Genomic DNA, 21,606 nt, shown 5'->3' with positions numbered 1-21,606 from the left:
GATCCGGTCGTCTCGATTTAGGCGGGTCGCGTACCAAGACCCAAGACGCACCTCGAGCAGCACGATGTGGTCGTTGCTTTGCTCAGTAAACATGGCATGTACCCACGCGGGGGGACTGGCCAAGGTACGGTGGTGAATGCCAAGGAAGTATATGCACAGGGAAAAAAAAAAGGCGTTAGGGGACGAAATATAATAATGGAATGTTTGAAACTGAAAATACTTACTTGTTGAAAAAGTCATATAAATTCAACAAATTTGAAGCACCAAGAATGGAATAAAATACAGTTTTTGGACATGCGGCAGCATTTTATGCGCAGTTAACATGGTAACCGACCAGTTGCAATAATGTAATCACGAAGGCAGCCCCGAACACTACTTAACGAGAATCACTTGGCGCTCGCACCGAACGAGAAAAGAGCTGGAATAGGGATTCCTAACGTCGAAAGAGCGACCTATAAATACTGCTTTCTCTGAAATGCAAACCGCCGGCAAGAGAGGAGAAAATGTTCTATTGTTTCAACTTCCCCACATGAGTCATAAGGGTTTGTCGTGGCGAGCCCGCATCTGCATAAGTACAAATTTATGCGAGGGATTATGCATTTCAGAAGAGTCAGTGGCGCCTAAAACAGCCTTGATTTATACGACCGGGCATTTCATAGGTGCTTTAAGTGTTGAAAATCATGGCTATTGAGCAACTGATCACTCAAGCTGGCTGATATATGTTGGAACCGCTGGAAACGAGAAGTCTCCAAAGCAATTAGATGAGCGACGGGATGGATTACAGGGGCGCTGAGAGCTGACCTTGCCAAAATAGACACCAGAACGACTAGGTACCCAGACAGAACGGACCTCGCTCACTGTGCGCGGAAGAAAAAACTCAAGGGAACGATTCAATAGAGACTTATCGGAAGTTTGGAGAGAGACTAAAATGAAAGGCAGTGTGGCAAGGATAAGAGCCCATGCTACATGGCTCAGGATATTGAGAAGAGCCACTACCAATAGCCAAAACCTCTGTAAAGAATGTAGGAGTATAATCAGGGATACGAACGGAATGGCTCCAAGCCAGATCCTGCGAATATATCTTAATCGCCGCCTTCTTACAGCTCCCGGAGGCATCGGTGGAGATAACAGTATGACGAGCAAAATTCTGTAGGTATTCAGCAACAAGGCCATTTAAGATACTTGCGGGCGCATGTTTAGCATGGAACGGAAATATATGGTCGTAATAGAAGACGGGGTCAGCCTGCGTATCAGCGACTCGTTGCAAGGAGATCAGATCGACCTGAAGCGAGCTAACAGGTTCTCGTGAACATAACTTGCGGAAGCGGATAACGTGGCCAATGATTAGCGAAACAGGTGTAAATGGTATAGAAAAAAGGGAGTATTAACGCCGGGAGCCGGGTCAAAGGACCTAAGGAAAGTACGCACCGTGAGAAGTTGGAAGCTGGAATAGAGATCTGGGATACGGGCTTCTAGATAAAGGTCAGCGTTTGAAGCTGATTTTTGGAGCCCGAAGCAGAGCCGTAGGGCACACCTTTCTAGTAAGGCTAAGGGGCTGCAGTTTGCAACTTGCCCTACCAGAGAACAGGACGCAACCAGCTTCCAGAATCGGTCTCATATAAGCCTTATAGAGAAACAGTAACATGTCGCGAGACATGCCAAAATTTTTATTGCCTACTCGCGTAAACCAGCCCAGAGCACCTTTCCCTTTAGTAACATTATTCTTGATATATTGACGCCCAGAAGGGGCCGTCTGCTGCAATATTTTAAGAATAAAGATGAATATTGCGCACGTTCGCGCCCATGAGCGAACGTAATCCATGAAAAACGCTGCACTCCGAACTACAAAATATGATACCGAAACATTCTGCTCAAACGTCGCGGTGATATATGCACTTAGTGCAATTAGAAATCCATACCTTAGATGAGAGTTGGAAGACGTTAGCGCCTTGCCCTGGACCACTTTTCGGGCTCACCTTTACCACCCTGCTCTAACCTCTGAGCCATCCTGGCGGATTTTAACGGTATCGACAACTGACCAAAACGGACCATGGGATTACGGTGAAAATAAAAAGGTCTTGCTTGACGTACTATCAGCAACGAACGAAACGCGAACAAGAAAACTGAAGTTCCGAACAAAAGCACTAACGTATTAGCTCCTGGAGGGGGAACACAAGTGAGGTTGAGTAACAGTTCTAATGGACCGTCTTCACGCCTTCTAACTGAAATTCTCCACTGTAAGTATTGAGGTGATCTTAGGAGCTTGTCATTTTGCTCTTCGTGGTTAAATTTTCTTGTTCGCGTTTTGTTTGTTGCTGACGGTAAATTGACAGACTCGGGCATACTAGTACCGATGGAATAAGGATTTGCAATTTCGATTTGACAAGGCAGGGCAGGGCAGGGCAGGCAGTTCCAAGGCTGCCCCCCCCCCCCCCCCGGCAGCCTTTACGATTAAAGAAAGTTATCAGCTTCCCCAAATCCAAAACGGCTCTAAGCCGTTCAGAACCCTTTTTTTTTTCTTTCTTGCTCTTTCCCACCTCCTGGGGAAGAGATTAGTTGATGTCTCTAGTTTGCAATATTTTTTCTTATTTTCATTCTGTATGTACGAAGTTCTTTCTTGACTATAACTGCACCCCTTTGTCTAAAATGATTTGTGTAACACAGGCTGCCAGCCTCTTTCCCTCTCTATTTCCCTCTCCACCTGCGCTCGAATCTCTAGACCCCCTTCGATGGAGCCAAACTAAGCTGTGCGTGTGCCCATCATGTTACCACACTCTGGTAAAATCAGTGTTCTTCGATCCTACAGAGTGGGAAACTGGTTCGAAGCCTGACTCACGGAGTAACGTAGATAGGAGCGCCGACTCAGGTCGCCACGCCAACGTGATGCGCTGTGCGGTGCCACCCTATTAAGGTGAATTAATGCAACCCCAGGGTTGCACTGCTCTCCCACTCCTCTTCCATGCGCTTGCCGACGCGCCTTTGAGCCTATTTTCCCCGATGGCCGCGTCTCGATGGAGGCGAAACGCAAACCGATGTGCTGTACCGATGAAAGTGGGCGTTAAAGATCCCCAGGTGTTCGAAATTATTCCGTAGCCCTCCACCATGACACCTTTTCCTCTATTTCTTGTTTCGTTTCCTCCTTTATATCTTCCCTTAAGGCGCGGTTAAGGTTTCCACCAAGCGGTGTGTGACGTTACTGCGCCATTTCCTCTCCTTAATAATAATAATTGGTTCTGGGGGAAAGGAAATGACGCTGTATCTGTCTCATATATCGGCGGACACCATTTCCTCTCCTCAAAAAGCGATTTCCATCCTTGCAGGCGAGACTGGCGTGTCCCAACGTCAACGGCAAAGCCCTCACGGGCAACGTAAGATTTCGGCCTAGTTGGAATCAGTTCGGAGTGAACAACCGCGCTGTTTGAATGCGCAAGAGACGCGCCTTGACGGCAGCCACGCCCATCCCGTGCCGCCGTAACAGACGATGGCTGGCACCATGGCTGACACGCTGTACAGGATAAAATTCGCGGGAAGTTTGGTTGTAGCTTGGTTCAAGCCTCGAGGAGCGGTTTTTTAGGCGTGATTTTTCTTCGCCAGTGAGTAAACAGCTGTGACCATTCCGGGTTGGAATTGTGCAAAAGAGGGAGAAAGACAGAGAGAGAGAGGAGCCGTTCTTCAGAGCTGTGAAGCGACGCTCGCCTCGCTCACAAGCAGTGCCTTGAAACGCTCAGGGAATTGTGCGAACGTGGTATATAAGGTTTCTTTACGCGTCTGTTATACAGATAGAAGTTTTATTTGTTCGGTGCGTGAAGGGTCAGCAATCGACAGAACAAGGGTCACCCCTGCACCGCGTCATATTGCAGATGTATGAAGCCCATACACAGGAATTGGATGGCCATGGGCGACGGGTTTTTACAATCCCTGTACGGTAAGATAAGAACGTAGAACACTGTACCGATAGTCACCTTTGATTTAGAGTCAGCTTGTTTGGAATACAGCGTAAGAGAATTAATAGAATGAGACAGCAATCAAGGGCTTGCAGACAAAAGGGCTCCAAGACTCCGGTAGAAAAAAAAAAATCTTCCCCCCATGAACACCATTATAGTGCTGTATTCTTTTCAAATGCTCACTTGTATTTCTGTAGCCAGCGTGCGCATGAAAATCTGCGTTGAAGGAAAGTTTCACGGTGAAGCAGAGCCCGCTTAACAGCAGCGGGAGCAGCGCTAGTGCAGGCACCTGAACATGCCCCTTGTTAAGCGCATGCTTCGAAGGAAACGAACTGATAGCGCCCCATGACGCCACGTAACTCTGTTGCGACAACCACGTGCCGTAGGGTTTGTTTTGCAGAACTTTGGCTACAAAAGTTCGTTTCGCGGGCGCCCTTTTAAAGCCAGGCGCCGAGCTTGAACTCAGAGGAAACTGAAAATCTGTTCGAATTAGCGGGAGGCTTTCTAATGCTCTGGATGGTGACGGCACCAAGGCGTCAGTTCAAATTAAGCGGCTCCTCTAATCAAGAGAGTTGCAATAACAAGAGTTCACTGTAACGCAAATACTGGAAGATTGAGAACTCCATCCAATTTTTTCCTGGGTAAAAATCGATTGTGCGGCGCTTTCTGGTTATGTTGATGTTTGTTGACAGCAAAATGCGCGTTTATTGTGAGAAAGTTGTATTTAAAAATAGAACCTTTATTCCCGCCACTCGATTCGGACTCGTGAGTTGAAGGTCGAAAAGGACTCTGTGATGAGCGCTGGAAGTAAATGACGGTGTAACCTAGCCTCAGGGATCCGCGTTTCAAACTGTCTTCCTGTCTTGACGTCACCGCAGCTTTCATGCGAAAAGGGCCGTTGGTGCCCCCCTCCCCCTCCCCTTGTATTCTTTTGTAGCGATAGCTACATTACGCTAGCATTTCGAGCCTTCAGCGTGGCGGCGCCCCCACGCTGTCATGTGGTTGGTCACGTGGTGCGGAGCAGCTACCCAACGTTAATAGACTAGGAACCTAGTCTAGTAACGTTGGGCGAAACCGAGCTGCCACAGGTGTGCACATGCGCTGTGTCAAGTGGGACGAAGGTGTAGAAGGAACGCCCAGCCAAACGGAGCGGCGAAAGACTGCCTTTGCAATTCAACTCAGCGAGTTCCACTCGGCCAGATGTAGCTATCATGTCACTCCAGGTTTAACCAGAGCTAAACCACCGCCAAATTTTTTTACCTCTTCCAGATTATAAAAGCTCCTTGTTCAGCGAGAGAAGCCACTTCTACCGGTGCAGACCAACTTTATTTTTTTTCTCAGGGTCACATTAGCTTGATTTTTTTTACTTGTTTCAGCCATATTTCTTGAACTGATGCGTTATTTGCACGACCGTGCCTGCGAGTGCATGCGCTCCACATGTACTACGCGTGAAGGGCGCGCTGAACGTATTGGCAGAATGTGACCGTGAAACAGCCAGTCCGGGTATCAGAAACGTCTTCATCGTAAAGTTTACATCGAACATATATAAACTGCACCGAAAAAAAAAAGCACTGCTTCACTGCGTACTAACAAGCATCAGTCGTGTGCAAATACAGTAAAGCTCAAAATTAACCTTTGGCGTACATCTGACAGTCACACTGGCCTCTTGCTCCTTCCTCCCTTTTCGCAAAGCTCGCGTTCATGTGTGACGTCACACAATGAAACCGGCTCTTCTACTTCTTGAAGTCGCAGCTGCGTCTTGTCGACTATTGCCTGCAGTACATGCACCACATTGCAGAGCAGTAATGAAACACGAAGTCAGCCTCTTCCAAAGCCCAATTTCTATCATTCACTCGATAACTAAGCTGACTGTGGGCCAATGCAGTAATCGTTTAACCGGAAGGTTAGCCTGCCAGCCTACGGTTTTGAAAGATATAAACGTGCAATAATTTTTGTTTGCGGCTGTGCAATCATCGATGCACGAAATGAACGCATCGTAGACAGGGAAAAGCTTCCACCAGAGGGATTAAGAACACACCTCCACGCAACCGCTAGGGGAGCAGAAAGGAGCGACATCTTGACGCGGTGTGTTGAACGCTGAAGGCGGTAGTCGAGCTGCGTCGTTGGTAAGTGGCGCTGTAGGCCTGCGTCGGGAAGTCGGGAATAACCACTGGCGCCGGGGCGCAGGGTACTTAAGCAGTTCGAACATGTAGGCTTGGTGCGTCAATAAACTTCCTGAGCAGCGATTGATTAGGGGGGGGGGGGGGGGGGGTGCAGCCCAGGGCCTCACCTCGGACAGTAGAAGGGGGCCCTTTATTCTAATCTGCTTATAGGATATGGAACCATGGGCAACGGAACTTCGAGCGATATGCATGAAACACTGCAGACCATTTGTTCCCGCTGACAGTCGCAACAAGAGCGGAGAAGAGGTCGCGTACCTGGATGCCGAAGTGGCTGCAGAGGAAGAAGTCGAAGTCCAGCGGGTGCGCGACCACCGAGTCGACGGTAGTGGTGTGTGTGGCCTTTTATTAGCCGTGCCACATGCGCACTAGAAGTAACCGCAGATGTTTGTAGCCTTAGGTTTGCTATCCCATTATTTTCGGAGCTGGCGCTACACGTCCACCAGATTTAATGACATTATTACTTATTGACAGATTTATTAACATTACAGATTCGCGACTATAACAGACGAGATTACAATCGAATAATTCGTATTAGACGAAACAACAACAAAAACGACGGTCGTGCTGGGAGGAGCGTTGCGGAACTTGCCCACGCCGTCGCTGTCGTTGGCGGGCATAAACCGCGGGTGACGTCGCTTCTGGACCACGGTGAACGTCAGCGATGGCTCGTAGGTCTCGGTGGGAGACATTTCAGCACACGCCAGCCGGGTGACGCTCACCTGAGAGATTCGAGAGCGGAAACAAAAAACTTGGTCAGGGCTGAAAGGCCATTCGAATAATTACGATATATACTTGTTTCAGAATGTAAACCAAACACTTTGGACCTTCACGAACTGTGCCGTTCTATCTTATACAATTGTCGTTTGAGAACAACTATACGGCGAAGAGCAGCGTTTTCTGTTAGCAATGCTGCTATGAGTAATACTCTGGACGGTTAATCGAGCTACCGTTCAGTTCAACGGAAGTGAAGCTTTTTCAACTGACGCTAAAATGAATAGCAGTCGCTGCAGTTACATGGCACACTCCGCTAAACTGAGATCAGGCGGTTCACATTCTGGATCACGTGATCGGTTTGTACATAACTCTGGGCATTGACTCCCTACTTGACTTTACTGAACTAAAATTTCTGTGCAAGCTTGGCCCTTTGAGTATGCCGCTAGTCAACAACCACACAGAGCTAAGAAAATTCAGTAGAGGAACGTCCGGCTTCACCGCTCAGCGGTTACTTTCCTGGTGCCACTTGGCGGAATTTTTTTTTCTGGCTACACTAATTTGCATATAGTCGGATACACTCAAGAATGAAGCCGCTTTTCTCCGTAAAAGGACCCCCTTGCAGCCAATGGCTTCTGCTTATTATCACGAACCTGCAAGGTTGACAATGCGGCGAGCGCCGTAACAGTGACATTAGTCTCCCCTTTGAGGGGGGAGACTACCCCCTTTCATCTGCCGCTCCCTACATTCTTACCCGAGCAGGCTCATGAGAATTTGTCTACGCCATTGGCTGCAAGACAGTCCATTCAGGGGGAAAAGCCGCTCGGTTCTTGAGTTGTATCCGACTATAATGGAAGTTTTAGTCGTACTTATATTCGCCGGGATAGCAAGATGTGGCAGCCGGAAATGCCGCCGACTCGGCCGATGCAGCGGGTCAGTAGACTAATCCAACTGCGTATCTCTACTGAGCAGAGATCTCAACAGCAGGTGGCGCTGCCTTTTATTACCCGTGCCACATGCGCACTAGAAATAACCGTAGTTGTTTGTAGCCTTAAGTTCCCCTATGCCATTATTTTCGGAGCTGGCGCTACACGTCCAGATTTAATGATGTTTATTGACAGATTCATTGACATCACACAGGAGATTACAATCGAATAAATGACGAACTTCAAGTGTTTTCTGAGAATATCCTGATGCCCTCTTTTCAATATAGGTCAGTAAAAGATAACCGCGGGTTCAATTTAGAGACAAGCTAGCCGAATTTGTAGCCAAACATGTCCCGCTTATCACGCTATCAAATCATAAACCTAACCCTTGCTTTACAAGAAAGCATCACCGCACGAGAAATAGAAAAACCGCTTGTAGAAAAATACAAAGCACGAATGTTCGCCCTGCGCGCGGTGTAAATATAAAACCTGCCTTAAGCTGTTTTGTTCTGGCCTTTGTGACGAAAAAAAGCCCTTGCTGCGCTACTTAAGAACAATAAAAGCAAGTCCTTCAAAACAATACGTCCGAGCAGTGTCAGTAATGATATATCAATACATGACGTTCACAGCACCCCCTACTTCGATGCTGAATGTCCTAAAGCATTAACTCGTTTTTCGCATATATTTTCACCCAAGAAGATAATCCTAACATCGCATATGTAGCAGATTTTGGTTACCCGTACATGGCACTAGTTGACATTACACTTGATGGCTTAGTACACCTGATAAATAACCTAGTACCCTATTCTTCTGGTGTTGATAAAATCAATTCAAAATACTAAAAAAAATGCCATTTCTGTCTCCAGCATCATCTTCCTTCATATCTTTAAGCAGTCAATATCTACAGGTGAGGTTTCCACCGGTGGGAAAATAGGAAAGGCTGTACCGGTTTTCAAGAATGGCAACAAACACTCGCACGAAAACTGCCGACTTGCACCTTTTTGGACTTTGCCAAAGCACTTTATCGGGTAGGATATTGCCGACAAATATCTAAGCTGTGTGCGCTTAAATTACATTCTTTTACTCTGTCATGGGTCCGTAGTTTTCTTTCTAATCGCCAGCAGTACACCGTTGTTAACAATTATTAATTTCCTGTTTGCGATATTACATCGGGCGCGGCGCAAGGAAGCCTCCTCGGTCAATTACTATTCTTAATTTACATTAATGACCTGCCAGCAACAATCTAATCTTAGATACACATATTTGCTGACGACTGTATTATTTATTGGCCAATAAAATTTACTAATGGCCACCTTGAACTTCAAAGTGACCTCGATTGCATAAACGACTGGTGTAAAGCGTGTCTAATGACTTTAAGCATTTCTAAGTGTAAGATAATTACTTTTAGCCGAAAATCAGTCACTTCGAATTTTCCATGCCACAATAATAACGATACGTTGACCCGGACTACGCAGTATAAGCGTCTAGGCGTCCATATTTCACCAAACTTTTCTCGGGCTGAACACAAAACCACCACTTTGGCTAATGCTTCCCGGTCACTAGTTTTCTTTCGCCGTAACCTGCAATGCACTACCCCTCACGTGCGTAAACAAGCCTATATTACTTTTGTAACACGTCAGCTAGAGTACGCTTCATCCATCTGGTCACCTCATCAGAAATATCTAATAGAGAAGTTGGAAGCTGTCCAGAATCTGGCTTGTCGTCTCATTTCGCAAAATTACAGTTATCGGTCCAGTGTAACCCAACTAAAGATCAAACTTTCGCTCCATGCATCCGTAGCAAATTCGTCGCGAGACTGCTCTTTTATCTATCTTTCACAAATACGTCAATGCCACTGATTCAGCGCGCCAGCACATCTACAACGTCCCTTCTACTTATAACATAGATTACATAATAACTACAGCTATGCCGCATTTATGGCAACACACATGCTTTCAACTTCTCGTCACTCCCGCGTGTCATTCGTCTCTGGAACGATCTTCCGGACTGCATCGCCCTGCAGGCTAATCATGGCACCTTTTGCGAACATCTACCCAAACACTTCGTTGATAACAGTTAGCACGTCATTTATATACCCAGGATTCGTACAACTTCGTTTTCAGCAGCTTGAGACTATTGCCTCTTTGGTTCCGTGGATGGGCAGCTTTGCTCATTTATGCCTGATATGTTTTCGTTGGCTTTTGTATAACTCTTTGTGCATTTCCCCTGTTTTTGTTCCAGGACGCAGAGTGGTTTTTTTTACTTTTATCCCTTTTTATGAATTGCGATATCTTATCTGAACTCACCTTTTTTGTGTGTGTTTTGCAGTACTTTTACTATGATTTTTGGATTTCTAACCTATTTTTCACTAACTTCTGTATCCCCCCCCCCTTACACAATGCCTCTCCGGAGGCCTATAAGGTGTCTGCATATAAGTAAATAAATAATTTAATTAGTCACGGTGACGATACCGCCTTCAAAGCAGTAAATAAAACCGCTATATAAGCAGTGTTAATCAGCCACTATCCCAGAAATGCCACTCAGATATAATATAAATTATAATTTGTAGAAAATGTCACGGTTCTTGCTTGACAAGTGTGTAAAACTAGAACTCGTTTGTCAGCTCACAGGATAACACTACATATGAATTGCTCGTAAAAATAGTGTTCTTTATGAATAAACCATTATCCTCTGAATAGTAACTTCACACAAAAAAAATTGCATGTCTCTCTGTATGCGGAATGGGGAAAATAGTATGCAGTGCTCGGGCAAATCAGTTGTGGCGAACTCAGTAGGTCGCAAACGGCACTTTGTCTAATGCCATTAAATACGAGTGCGTCGCACCGCGCCAATGGCGTTAAAACTTGATGTACTAAGTAATTAATAACGTAAAACTTGACCGTGTGGCACGGGTATAACACCTCGAACTGTCGTTCAGTTCAACGGACGGTCAACTGCACAGCAGTTATAATCGCCCGTGTGTAAGAAGGGTGAGACGCGGAGCGGACACGTACAAAACCGCACCAGAGGCCTCAGTCTTGGATGTTTACCACCGTTTGAAGAGAAACGATCAAGCTGAGGTCAACTAACGCCGAGAAGATGTCTCCAGAAATGAATGTCCTGGATGTCCTGAAATTATATCGCTGTGGAGATCAATTCGGAGTCGTTACGTGTATGCACAGCCAGTCCGCTTCTCAAAAGAAGGTTATCCAATGACACTAGTGACATTGAATGCGAGAAAAGCTGTCTTAACAAGATGAGCGTTTAGTGGGCGCAGTATTGTAGTAGGCGCAGTTGCTTACCTCACGGTTACGGACTTCCAAGAACTGCCCCTCGCTCACTCCGTCCCTGTAGAAGACGATCCGCTCGGGCTTGTGCCCGGTGGTGCGGTAGAAAACCAGCAGCAATTCTTTCATCATATCTTTGAGATCCTTGATGATTTCCACACGCGTCTTAGCCTCGGAGTCTTCAATCTGTACCCGAATGGTGGCGTGAAACTTGGACGGTACAGAGTCTAGGCTTCCGACGCACACCGCGATAGATGGCCTGACCTTGTCTCCAGGCGATGGGTGCGACACGTCTGCTCCGATGACGATCACGGGCCTATGCAAGAGCTTCGGCTTCTCCGGCATCAGGAGACTATTGTTGATACCGCCCATCTTGGCGTTGATCTTCTGGCACAGGTTTTGGATGAGCGCTGCGTTGCACTTTTGGACCGCGTTGTTGTCCAAGATGCATTGTGTGCGCAGGGACAGCTCAGTCTCTGCCACCTGCTTGATCTCAGCGCAGTTAGTGGCTTTTGTGATCACAGCCACAACCATCTCCAACTGCGGGTGCTGCTTGCGCTGCTCCGTGAGAACGGTCCGCATGGCCTTGCGGTTTGGGTCGAATGTGATGACCGCAAGCGGCTGCGCAATGTGCATGCCCAGTTCTTGGCCGATGCGGATCAGCATCTTGATGAAGTTTTCCAGGCAGTCCTTGTGCGCGAAGCAGCTCACGTTGAGAACAATCCACTGTGTCATGGACATCGCCTTGTAGAAGCGCTGCCCTTGGAGATCCCACGTACCGTCGCGCGGCTTGCACATGGTGTTGTTCTCAAAAACCAGAGATGGCGGGTCGAGCACTCTGCCCACAACCTGAGAGGGTTCAGTGTTGATCTTGACGCCGAACTCTCGTAGGTACTTGTCCGAGCTGCTGACCATGTCGCGCACAGACTGACGAATCTCGTGGAAGCGCTTGGCTGGCGGCTTGGCCGTGCGCTTGATCATCTCGGCGGTCTGACTCTCGTCGAGCTTCTTCCGACAGTGCTCGCCTTCGGCCAGCTCGCACACCTCCAGAGGAATGTAGACCGGATGCGTCGGGCTGCCACTCTGCACGCAAGGGAAGTTCGGGTACGACAAGCGCCTGTAGCGGCTCTGGAAGTAGTCGGCGACGGAGATCTGACTACCTTCTGATTCAAAATAGATGTCCTTCGCAGGTTCCCTCGTGATCTTGACCACTTTGTACTTGCGCGGGTACGGAAGGTGCGTCACTTTGACACGGAGCTCCCTATTCAGGCGCACGTACTGGTTGTCCCGCAATGACCGGAAGTCCGCGGGCGTCAACACACGACGGCTGTCGCTTAAGAACCTGCACATGAAGTCGACCAGTGGAAGCGACTCGTAGAATGCTGTTGCTGACATGTCGACGTTAAGCATGGGCTTCCATTGGGCGGGTCGAACACTCGTGTAGTAGCCAAACCACACCTCCCGGCCTCCTCCGAGGTCATTGTGCTCGTTGGGTCCCGGCGGTCTGAAGAACGAGCGTCCAACCGGTGCAAGGTTGATCGAGGGGCTGTGCCTCAAGACGATGTCTATGGCCTGGAGGACTTCCTGGGGTACAGTTTGTACGCGCTTTTCGAAGACGCCATGCAGGGCCTCCAGGTTCACTGTGGCCGCGTACTGGATCTTGATTATAAACTTCTGGGATCTTTGGTCTTCCTCGAGGTCGACAGTGAATGTCCGCTCGCGAAAGTTGAGCTGGCGGCGCGTGTACAGGTTCTTGTGGCCATCAAAAGCCGGGATGCAGTTGGCCAGGTCTTGCCGGTACTTCTTTACTAGGAGCTCGATGACAATCCTGTTGATCTTCGTGCTGAGACATCGGTACTTTTTCTGCTCAGGAACCTTGGTCTCCTGGACAGTCTCCGAGGAGATGTCGACGTCGTAGTGGTAGACGCTGCCAGTCGGTATCTCAATGCTGAAGTGGTTGGCCAGAAGTTGTATGGTCCGGCCCAGCTGGCCGTGGGCGGGCCGCCGCGGGAAGTGAGAGGGCAGGGTTCGCTCGAGCTCCTGCGCCGTGATTGGTGGTAATTAGAGCAGGGCATGAAGAAATAAGTAGGCATGCACTGTTTCGTGTGTTGAGCGTCACATAAGTTAGGCCGAATGGTCTTCGGTCTACACTACAGTGCAGGGCCGTTTCCGGTGAGTATTAATGGGAAAAGCCTCCTGCACCCTGTGTGTTGTAGCGAGCCCGTTAAAGGACGGCACTTCATGAATACCTTAAAGTGAGAATGTTATAAACGTTTTGCGCAAGCGAATTTATCTGTAGTCAAAATTTAAATTTCAGCGTCTTCGAGCCTTTCCATCTCCTTTCGCCACTCGTTTCTTGCTCACAGGTCGGCGCTCTTCAGCCAGCCCTACCCGCTCGGCCCCACCGCCGGCTGCCGACCCGTTCGGGGATTCCCCCGGCGTGTGTGTGTGTAGGGGGGGGGGGGGGGGCGGGGCCTTTCTGACCCGCTGAACCGACGCTTATTACTGGCACCGGCCATAGTAGCTGCTTTACTTCTGAATCTAACCGACAGACAGATCTGAACAGAAATACGCACGAGAGCGAGGCGGAGAAATGCGCGGGCGTGAAAAAGTCGCTGGAAAGAGCTCGCCAACCTTCGCTCGGTATTGTGGGTACTGTGCTCAATGTAGAAATATTTGGTTCAGGTGTTTGTGACGAGAGAACGTAGTGGTTGAGCGAGGTTATGTACACGGTTGGTCAAAAGTTCAGGGGCCACAGGGTTTCCTTTTTTCATCGGCATATCGTTGCATTTAAGATGCCAAAAAAGCTATCAGGGTTCGCAGAGTATAGAGCGATACCTCTTCCGCCCTCTACGGATATTTTGAGTCTTTGGGGGTGTCATGTCTGCCTGATTATGCAGCTCAAAAACAGACCCCATGGCCTGAGAACTTCTGACCGACCCTGTACTTTCCTCGGAAGGTATTTCAGAGCCTTGTGCCATCTTGAGCACCTATGACAGGGACGATCGGGACGATTGCAAAATAAGAGAACCGCACTGCGTGGTCGAGATGTCCAACAAAAAGCGAGAGAGTAATTACAAGTTCTTTCTCTCCCTTAATTTCTTTATTCAGGGAACCAAGGCCATGATGGCGCCACAGCTGTAGAAGCATTTCTTGCAAAGTTTCTGAACCACTCAAATAGTAATTGCGGGCGATTTTGAATATGTTTAGACGTGGTATTGTGTTCCCATTCGCATCACATTTCTTAAGGGTCCCTTCTCTGTGCCCTAAAAAGCGTTTTTCAAAATACTGAGTACAAGCCCTTTAAGACAGCAAAAACAAGGAACGCGGAAACCAAAACTGGGTTTATCCCAAGGTATGGCGTCAAGATTGAAGCTTGTCATGCATATTGTCACAGAACCTCTCGGCGCGTTGACTGACTAAACTGGAGACTGTAAGCGACAGACCACTGTTTGTGTGAAATGACCAAAAACAAAGGGCTTAATTTTCTTCTTCTTGAGCAAACTCCGAGCAAATATCGAGGGGCATGCAGCTGGTGACGTCACACGTCCAAGGTCGCCCACATAAATCGTCCCGATTGGGGCGACAAAATTTGAAAAATTATTCGTGATGAAACAAACCGGCGCTCGGCGGCGAAGCTCGGCACAAGGAACTACCATGCAAATTTCGGCATTCGTGGAGGTCGGAAAGACTCCGCAGCCGCCCATTAACAGCGAAAGATGAATAACAGGAATTTTTCTGCGAAATGAGAATGTGCAGGCGGGTAATTTAAAAGAATCAACTGCAGCTACAGGCCAAGGAAACATCACTTTGCCAGAGTGGATATTTGGGCCCGACAGTGCATAATTTCGCTCGGATTAAAAGCCCATTTAACGCGTGGATAAAAAAGACAATACACTGATAGCGGTGGCTCAGTGGTTAGGGCGCTCGGCTGCTGTCCGGTGTTCCCAGGTTCGAACCCGACCGCGGCGGCTGCGTTTCGATGGACGCGAAACGCTAAGGCGCCCGTGTGCTGTTCGATGTCAGAGCACGTTAAAGATCCCCAGGTAGTCGCAATTATTCCGGAGCCCTCCACTACGGCACTTCTTCCTTTCCACTTTCACCCCCCCCCCCCTTTTGTCCCTTCCCTTGCGGCGCTTTACGGGCGTCCGCCTATATGTGAGACAGGTACTGCGCCATGTACTGCGACAGGTACTGAGACAGGTACTGCCCCCCCCCCGCCAAAAAAATTAATGTGCATTAGCTCAATAATAATAATTATAACTGGTTTTTAGGGAAAGTAAATGGCACAGTATCTTTCTCACACATCGTGTACACCTGAACCGCCCCTTAAGGGAAGGGATAAAGGAGGGAGTGAAAGAAGAAAGCTAGAAAGAGGTGCCGTAGTGGAGGGTTCCGGAATAATTTCGACCACCTGGGGATCTTTAACGTGCACTGACATCGCACAGCACACGGGCGCCTTAGCGTTTCGCCTCCATAAAAACACAGCCGCCGCGATCGGGTTCGAAACGGGGAACTCCGGATCAGTAGCCGAGCGCTCTAACCACTGAGCCACCGCGGCGGGTTGGATTAGCCCCGCTAATCCAGGATATACAAAGCGAAAGCGAGATTGAGGTCTCCACTGACCCACGGAGCCGGTTGTGCGTCTTTCCTTTCATGAAAATGAACGGTCTTTGCAAAGTTGTCAACGCCAATGAATTCTATGAACGCCGTCGGCTCACTTGTTTTGTTTGGTTTTTGAGGAAAAGAAATGGCACAGTAAATGTCTCCCATCCCGGTGGACACCCGAACCGCGCCGTGAAGGTAGGGATAAAGGAGGCAGGGAAAGAGGAAAGAGAGAACAAAATTGAAAGTTGGATTTTGAGGAAAGGCTCGGCGGTGCGCAGCGGCGGAACACCTTTGGCTCGGTGCTACTAGCGGCTAATGCGCAGTAGCGATTAGGGAGAGAAATGCGCTCTGTGTCGTCACTGCTCCTTGTTCATGCGCAGCACGGCTGTCCAGGTATCACGCGAAACAGCTCAACCTGCGCCCAGTAATAATAATAATAATTGGTTTTTGGGGGAAAGGAAATGGCCCAGTAAAGCTTTCGCTTTAAAAACAATTTCTCACGGTGGCAACACAACACTCGGCCGCCGGTGTGTAAGTACTGAACCCAAAGGCTAAACCTGACGACGCATCTATTGCTTGAGCCACCCTTTATCCAGGCGACGACTGAGGCCCTGAACCTCACAGAAGAATCTGTGAAATTTGAAAATTGGTATTTGAGGAAAGGAAATGGCGCTGTATCTTTCTCACATATCGGTGGACACCTGGAACGCGCCGTAAGGGAAGGGAAAAAGGAGTGAGTGAAAGAGGACAGGAAGAAAGAGGTGCAGTAGTGGAGGGCTCCGGAATAATTTCGACCACCTGGGAATCTTCAACCTACACTGACCTTGCACAGCACACGGGCGCCTTAGCGCTTCGCCTGCATCGAAACGCAACCGCAGCGGTCGGGTTCGAACCACTCATCTAAATACGGTCGTTACAACACAAACTTCGCTTTTAAATTTCACCCACTCGCCTTGTCCTCCTCATTGTTGACCAAGGAAGCGTAGCGGTTCCGAAACGTTGTTCGTAATCTTGACTTTGTCAGCGGAGTAAATCTTGTTTCACTTCCAGAGCACCCTATACGTCATGCACTACCACGATTCTTGCTACCCACACCACTTTTCAGCTGTAAAAACTAAGCCCTGCACAGTCGGCTGCAGCTCCAGAAAGAAGCGACGGATGCCCTACAAAAGACGCCTTGTAGCCAACGGCGTCGGCCGATTCTGCGGACGCCGCTGTCAATCTGTTTAAACGGTGGTTCATCTCATTTCATCTGCCACTCCCTGTGAAGCCACACAGGTCCAAGACGATTGACTAACCATGGCGTCATGAAAACCAGTCATCGCCATTGGCTGAAGGGCCTCTTTCAAGAGGTACATGCCGCTTCGTTCTTGAGTTGTATTATACCCGGGTTCGGTTCTCGTACCTTGCGTGTAAGTCGATGTCTTGGAGAGGTGAGCTTTCCTCTAGCCTTCAAGCTAACAGTTGAACCTCTTTGTAACGAAGCGGTTTATAACGAAACGACAGATATAACGAAGAAATTATGTTCGCACGTGGAAGCTCGGCCAAGAGCGGATATAACGAAGCTACAGCTATAACGAAGTAATCGCCGGAAACCTTCAACTTCGTTGTAAAGAGGTGCTACTGTATATGGACCGCTGGCATAACGAACTGTACAGCATGAGTTATAACGAAATAATGGATGTAACGAAGTAATTACGATTCTCCTCAGAAACTCGGTCAACACTGCATATAACGAAGTAACAGTCGGGAACGAACTTCTACTTTGTTATAACGAGGTTAAACGAGATACACAGCATATGGCTCAAGTTGAAGCCCTTTTCGGCAAGCAGTACGCACCTCGATCTTGACATCGTCGCCGGGCGACGTGCACGGCGGCGACAATGGTGGGGCAGCTGCTGCCGGCTGACAGCCACTCACGGCGGCTGCCGCGGATGCAGGCCAGGGGCTGCTGGCAGCTACGTTGGCGGCACCAGCGGCGGCCCCGTAGCTGGGTCGGTAGCCGCTGGGCTCCACGCTGGGCTGAGCGCTGCGCTCGGCGGCGGGGGTCTGGCTGCCGCTGACGGCGCGCGGCTGCGGGCTGGCCGCAACGCCCTGCTGCAGTGCTTGCTCGAACGAAACCCTCGACGGACCGGGGGGCGAAGCGGTGGCTTGGTTGCCACCGCTGGCAGAAGGCACCGCTGCGAGCCGAAAATGCCCATTTGACGTCGGCTTGATATATCTGCTGCGTTTTCGATCATAGCGATCGTTACGACACGCATATATACACCGCCGAAAGCAGAAGACTGGACAGCCGTCGCCCTAGCTCGGTAGAGCACCGGACGCGAAATTCAGAGGTCATGGGTTTCGGACCGCACCGGCGGCAAATGGTTGTTTTTCTTCTGCTTTCTAATCAATTATCTTTAAAAAGTTTCGTCTCTTTATGGGGGTTTAGCGTCGCAAAGAGATTCTTTAAGAAGTTATTGCCCTATTAAGCCCCACTGATGAAGACCACAAATTATTTTATAAAAAAACATCCCCTATGCTTTTTGGTTCGGTCACTGTTGGCTTGAGTCATGCATGTCATAACGAGCACCTCTTGTTCCTTGCCTTGCTAAGCGTCTTGAGCCTGAGACTCTTGCTAAGCGTCTCAGGCTCGTCCATGGGAGCGCCTGGATGGACAGCCGTTCTAGAGTATATACCCACACGACCACGTGGCTTAGACGTAGTATCACATGGTCTTACACCTCCATTGAATGTGTTGAAGGTCAAAGGTGAACCCAAATGTCACCCAATGTCTAAGGTCAAACATCAGAGGTCAACTTAAAGGTCATGAGTCGAGGTCAGGAGCCAAGAGTTCGACGCCATAACTGTACCCCGTATGGTCATACACGGCTAACGTGGTTGGCCTGAAGGTCATTCAATGTTCTTCTCCGGCCTATGCGACGACTGCTTTACCAAACGTGGTGAAGCTTTTCGCTTCGTGTTCAACTGCAGTGACTTCTTTAGTTTATTTTATTCTAGAGCGCAGCTCGCCCGTTCCTGCGTTCCGCGTCGTAGTCAGTGTAACGTGCTACCTGACAGCTGACGTGTTGGCAGGCAGTAGCAGAGCGGAGCGCCACCTGACACGGCGAGAGGAATGGACAGCCGGAAGGCGGCTGCTACCGGACGATTCCGGAGTGTGGCTAGCAACGTAGCACGACACCTGCCAAGCCGTAGCAGGCAGCTTGCGAAGAGCTGCGCTCAAATTCCGAATTACCGTCTGCCGTAATCGGCCTTCGATTTTTTAAAGCGAAAGCTTTACTGGCCGCGAACTTGCGATTTCGCCGTGGCGGTACTCCGAGGAGGCACATGACGTCACAACGGGCGTCTCGCCACGGATATTTCTCTCTCGCTCGCTCCCTAGTCACTACTGCGCATGCGCCACTAGTAGCACCGAGCTGTTCACTCTAACCGAGCCACATGTGTTCCGCCGCAGCGCAGTGCCGCGTTTTTCCTCAAAATCCAAGTTTCAATTTCAGTTCTCTCTCTCCCTCCCTCCTTTACCGATTCCTTTACGGCGCGGTTCGGGTGTACACCGAGATATGTGAGACGGTTACTGTGCCATTTCCTTTCCTCAAAAACCAAACAAAACAAGTGAGCAGATGGCGCTCATAGAGTTCTTTGGCGTTGACAACTTTGCAAAGGCCGTTCATTTTCACGAAAGGGAAGGCGCACAACCGGCTCCGTGGGTCAGTGGAGTTACCCGCCGCGGTGACTCAGTGGTTAGAGCGCTCGGCTACTGATCCGAAGTTCCCGAGTTCGAAGCCGACCGCGGCGGCTACGTTGTTATGGAGGTAAAACGCTAAGGCGCCGGTGTGCTGTGCGATGCCAGTGCACGTTAAAGAGCCCCAGGTGGTCGAAATTATTCCGGAGCCCTCCACTACGGCATCTCTCTCTTCCTTTCTTCTTTCACTCCCTCCTTTTTCTCTTCCCTTACGGCACGGTTCAGGTGTCCAACAATATATGAGACAGATACTGCGCTATTTCCTTTCCCCAAAAACCAGTTATTATTATTCCTTTGCTCAAAGCCATCGCCGTATAGAACATTGCCAACGCCAACGCCAATGAACACAGTAAACGCCGACATCTATCGCTTTGTATATCCTGGATTAGCTGAGCGAGTCCACATTTTTATTTACATTTATATATCGGGCGTAAAGAATGCACCTTTCTTACCGCGGACAATGCTTGCTGTCACGGAGAATGTCAGCACATGCTTGTTGTGGGAAACGTTTGCCCCGTTTGCCCAATTCCCTTCTTTCCTCAAAAGTGACGTGTTGCAGAACACCGTCAACGCCAATGCCAATGATCACAATGAACGCGACGGTGGTGGCTGAGTGACGTCATAGCTGTCACGTGGTTTCTCCTCGGTTCAAGGTCAAACTCGCGTACACGGCAAAGCAGCTACGAAGGGTAGCAGTAAAGCTGTCACTTCACGGGAAGGGGACGATGAGGTGGCTGCCTGGCCCTGCTGAGCTGCGATGCAGGGGCTCTCGCACATGTCGCAAGGGCTCCTTGTCACCGGAGGTACCAGTTGCTAAACCGTCGTCGTCACTTCAGATGACGCGGTCGTTGCGACGCGCGTCCTTTCTTTCATTATTTCTTCTCATATCTCTTTTAACTCTCCTCTATCTGCCCGTGGCAGCGATTATCTGCAAGTGGCAGCGATTGCGGATCAGCTTGAGCCAGTGGCCGGGCCCCTGAACTTTTCATTCTTCCCTCATTCCCAACAACAAAACCCTGCCACTCATCGTGCCCCACAGCGGGACGCCAAGTTAAGCCGGCTTGATTTTGCCCGGCAGCCCCATAGAGTGCACACTCTTACCTAGAAGCAAAACACACTCAGTCGCGATAAATAGTGACCACAATTCGGGGAAAGATAGACATCTGCTGAAGTAATAATAATAATAATAGGTTTTTTAGGGAATGGAAATGGCGCAGTATCTGTCATATATCGTTGGACAAGTGACCGCGCCGTAAGGTAAAGGATAAAGGAAGGAGTGATAGAAGAAAGGAAGAGAGAGATGCCGTACTGAGAGGCTCCGGAATAATGTGGACCAACTGGGGATCTTTTACGTGCACTGACATCGCACAGCACACGGGCGCCTTAGCGTTTTGCTCCCATGAAAACGCAGCCGCCGCGGTCGGTTTCGCTGAAATAATAATAATAATTGGTTCTTGGGGAAAGGAATTACCGCAGTATCTCTCATATCATTGGACACCTGAACCGCGCCGTAAGGGAAAGCATAAAGGAGGGAGTGAATTAAGAAAGGAAGAAAGAGGTGCCGTAGTGGAGGGCTCCGGAATAATTTCGACCACCTGGGGATCTTAAACGTGCACTGACATCGCACAACATACGGGCGCCTTAGCGTTTTTCCTCCATGAAAACGCATCCGCCGGGGTCGGGGCTGAAAATTGTTTTTTAGGAAAGAAAATGACACAGTAACCGTCCCGCATATCTCGGTGAACACCTGCACGCACGCCGTAAGGGAAGAGTTAGAAGGACTGAGAGCAGAAAGGAAAAAAGAGGTGCCATAGTGCAGTGGTCCGGAATAATTTCGACCACCAGGGCGTCTTTAACGTGCACCGATATCGCACAGCACACGGGCACCTTTGCGTTTCGCTTCCATCGAAAGGCGGCCGCCGCAGTCGTGTTCGAACCCGGGAGCTCCGGATCAGTAGCCGAGCGCCCTAATCACTGAGCCAGCGCGGCGGGTAATACGGATAGCCCAAGCAAAAAATGCAGCGGAAACAGAGTAAAGACGCTGAAACACGATACCCGAAAGACGCAGGTTCGATCCCGGCCGCGGCGGTCGAATTTCGATGGAGGCGATATTCTAGAAGCCCGTGTTCTGTGCGATGTCAGCGCACGTTAAAGAACCCCCATGTGGCCGATATTTCCGGAGCCCATCTCTACGGCGTCCCT

At 49.3% G+C, this 21,606-nt stretch overlaps 1 protein-coding gene across 1 annotated transcript; it reads right to left on the bottom strand.

Moving 5' to 3' along the window:
* Positions 1-6,609: 6,609 nt before the first annotated feature.
* Positions 6,610-20,181, bottom strand: LOC144114390 (protein argonaute-2-like). Its single transcript, XM_077648101.1, has 4 exons — positions 20,118-20,181; positions 17,499-17,839; positions 11,067-13,091; positions 6,610-6,846 (listed from the first exon to the last, which is right to left on the bottom strand). The coding sequence occupies exons 1-4, from the start codon at positions 20,179-20,181 to the stop codon at positions 6,610-6,612; spliced, it is 2,667 nt and encodes an 888-aa protein (XP_077504227.1).
* Between the last annotated feature and the right edge of the window lie 1,425 nt (positions 20,182-21,606).

Source organism: Amblyomma americanum, chromosome 1, assembly GCF_052857255.1.
Source record: "Amblyomma americanum isolate KBUSLIRL-KWMA chromosome 1, ASM5285725v1, whole genome shotgun sequence".
In the NCBI taxonomy this organism is placed as follows: Eukaryota; Metazoa; Arthropoda; class Arachnida; order Ixodida; family Ixodidae; genus Amblyomma; species Amblyomma americanum.
The sequence above is the reverse complement of the archived record's forward strand: the minus strand, read 5'-3'. Positions and strand labels throughout refer to the sequence as shown.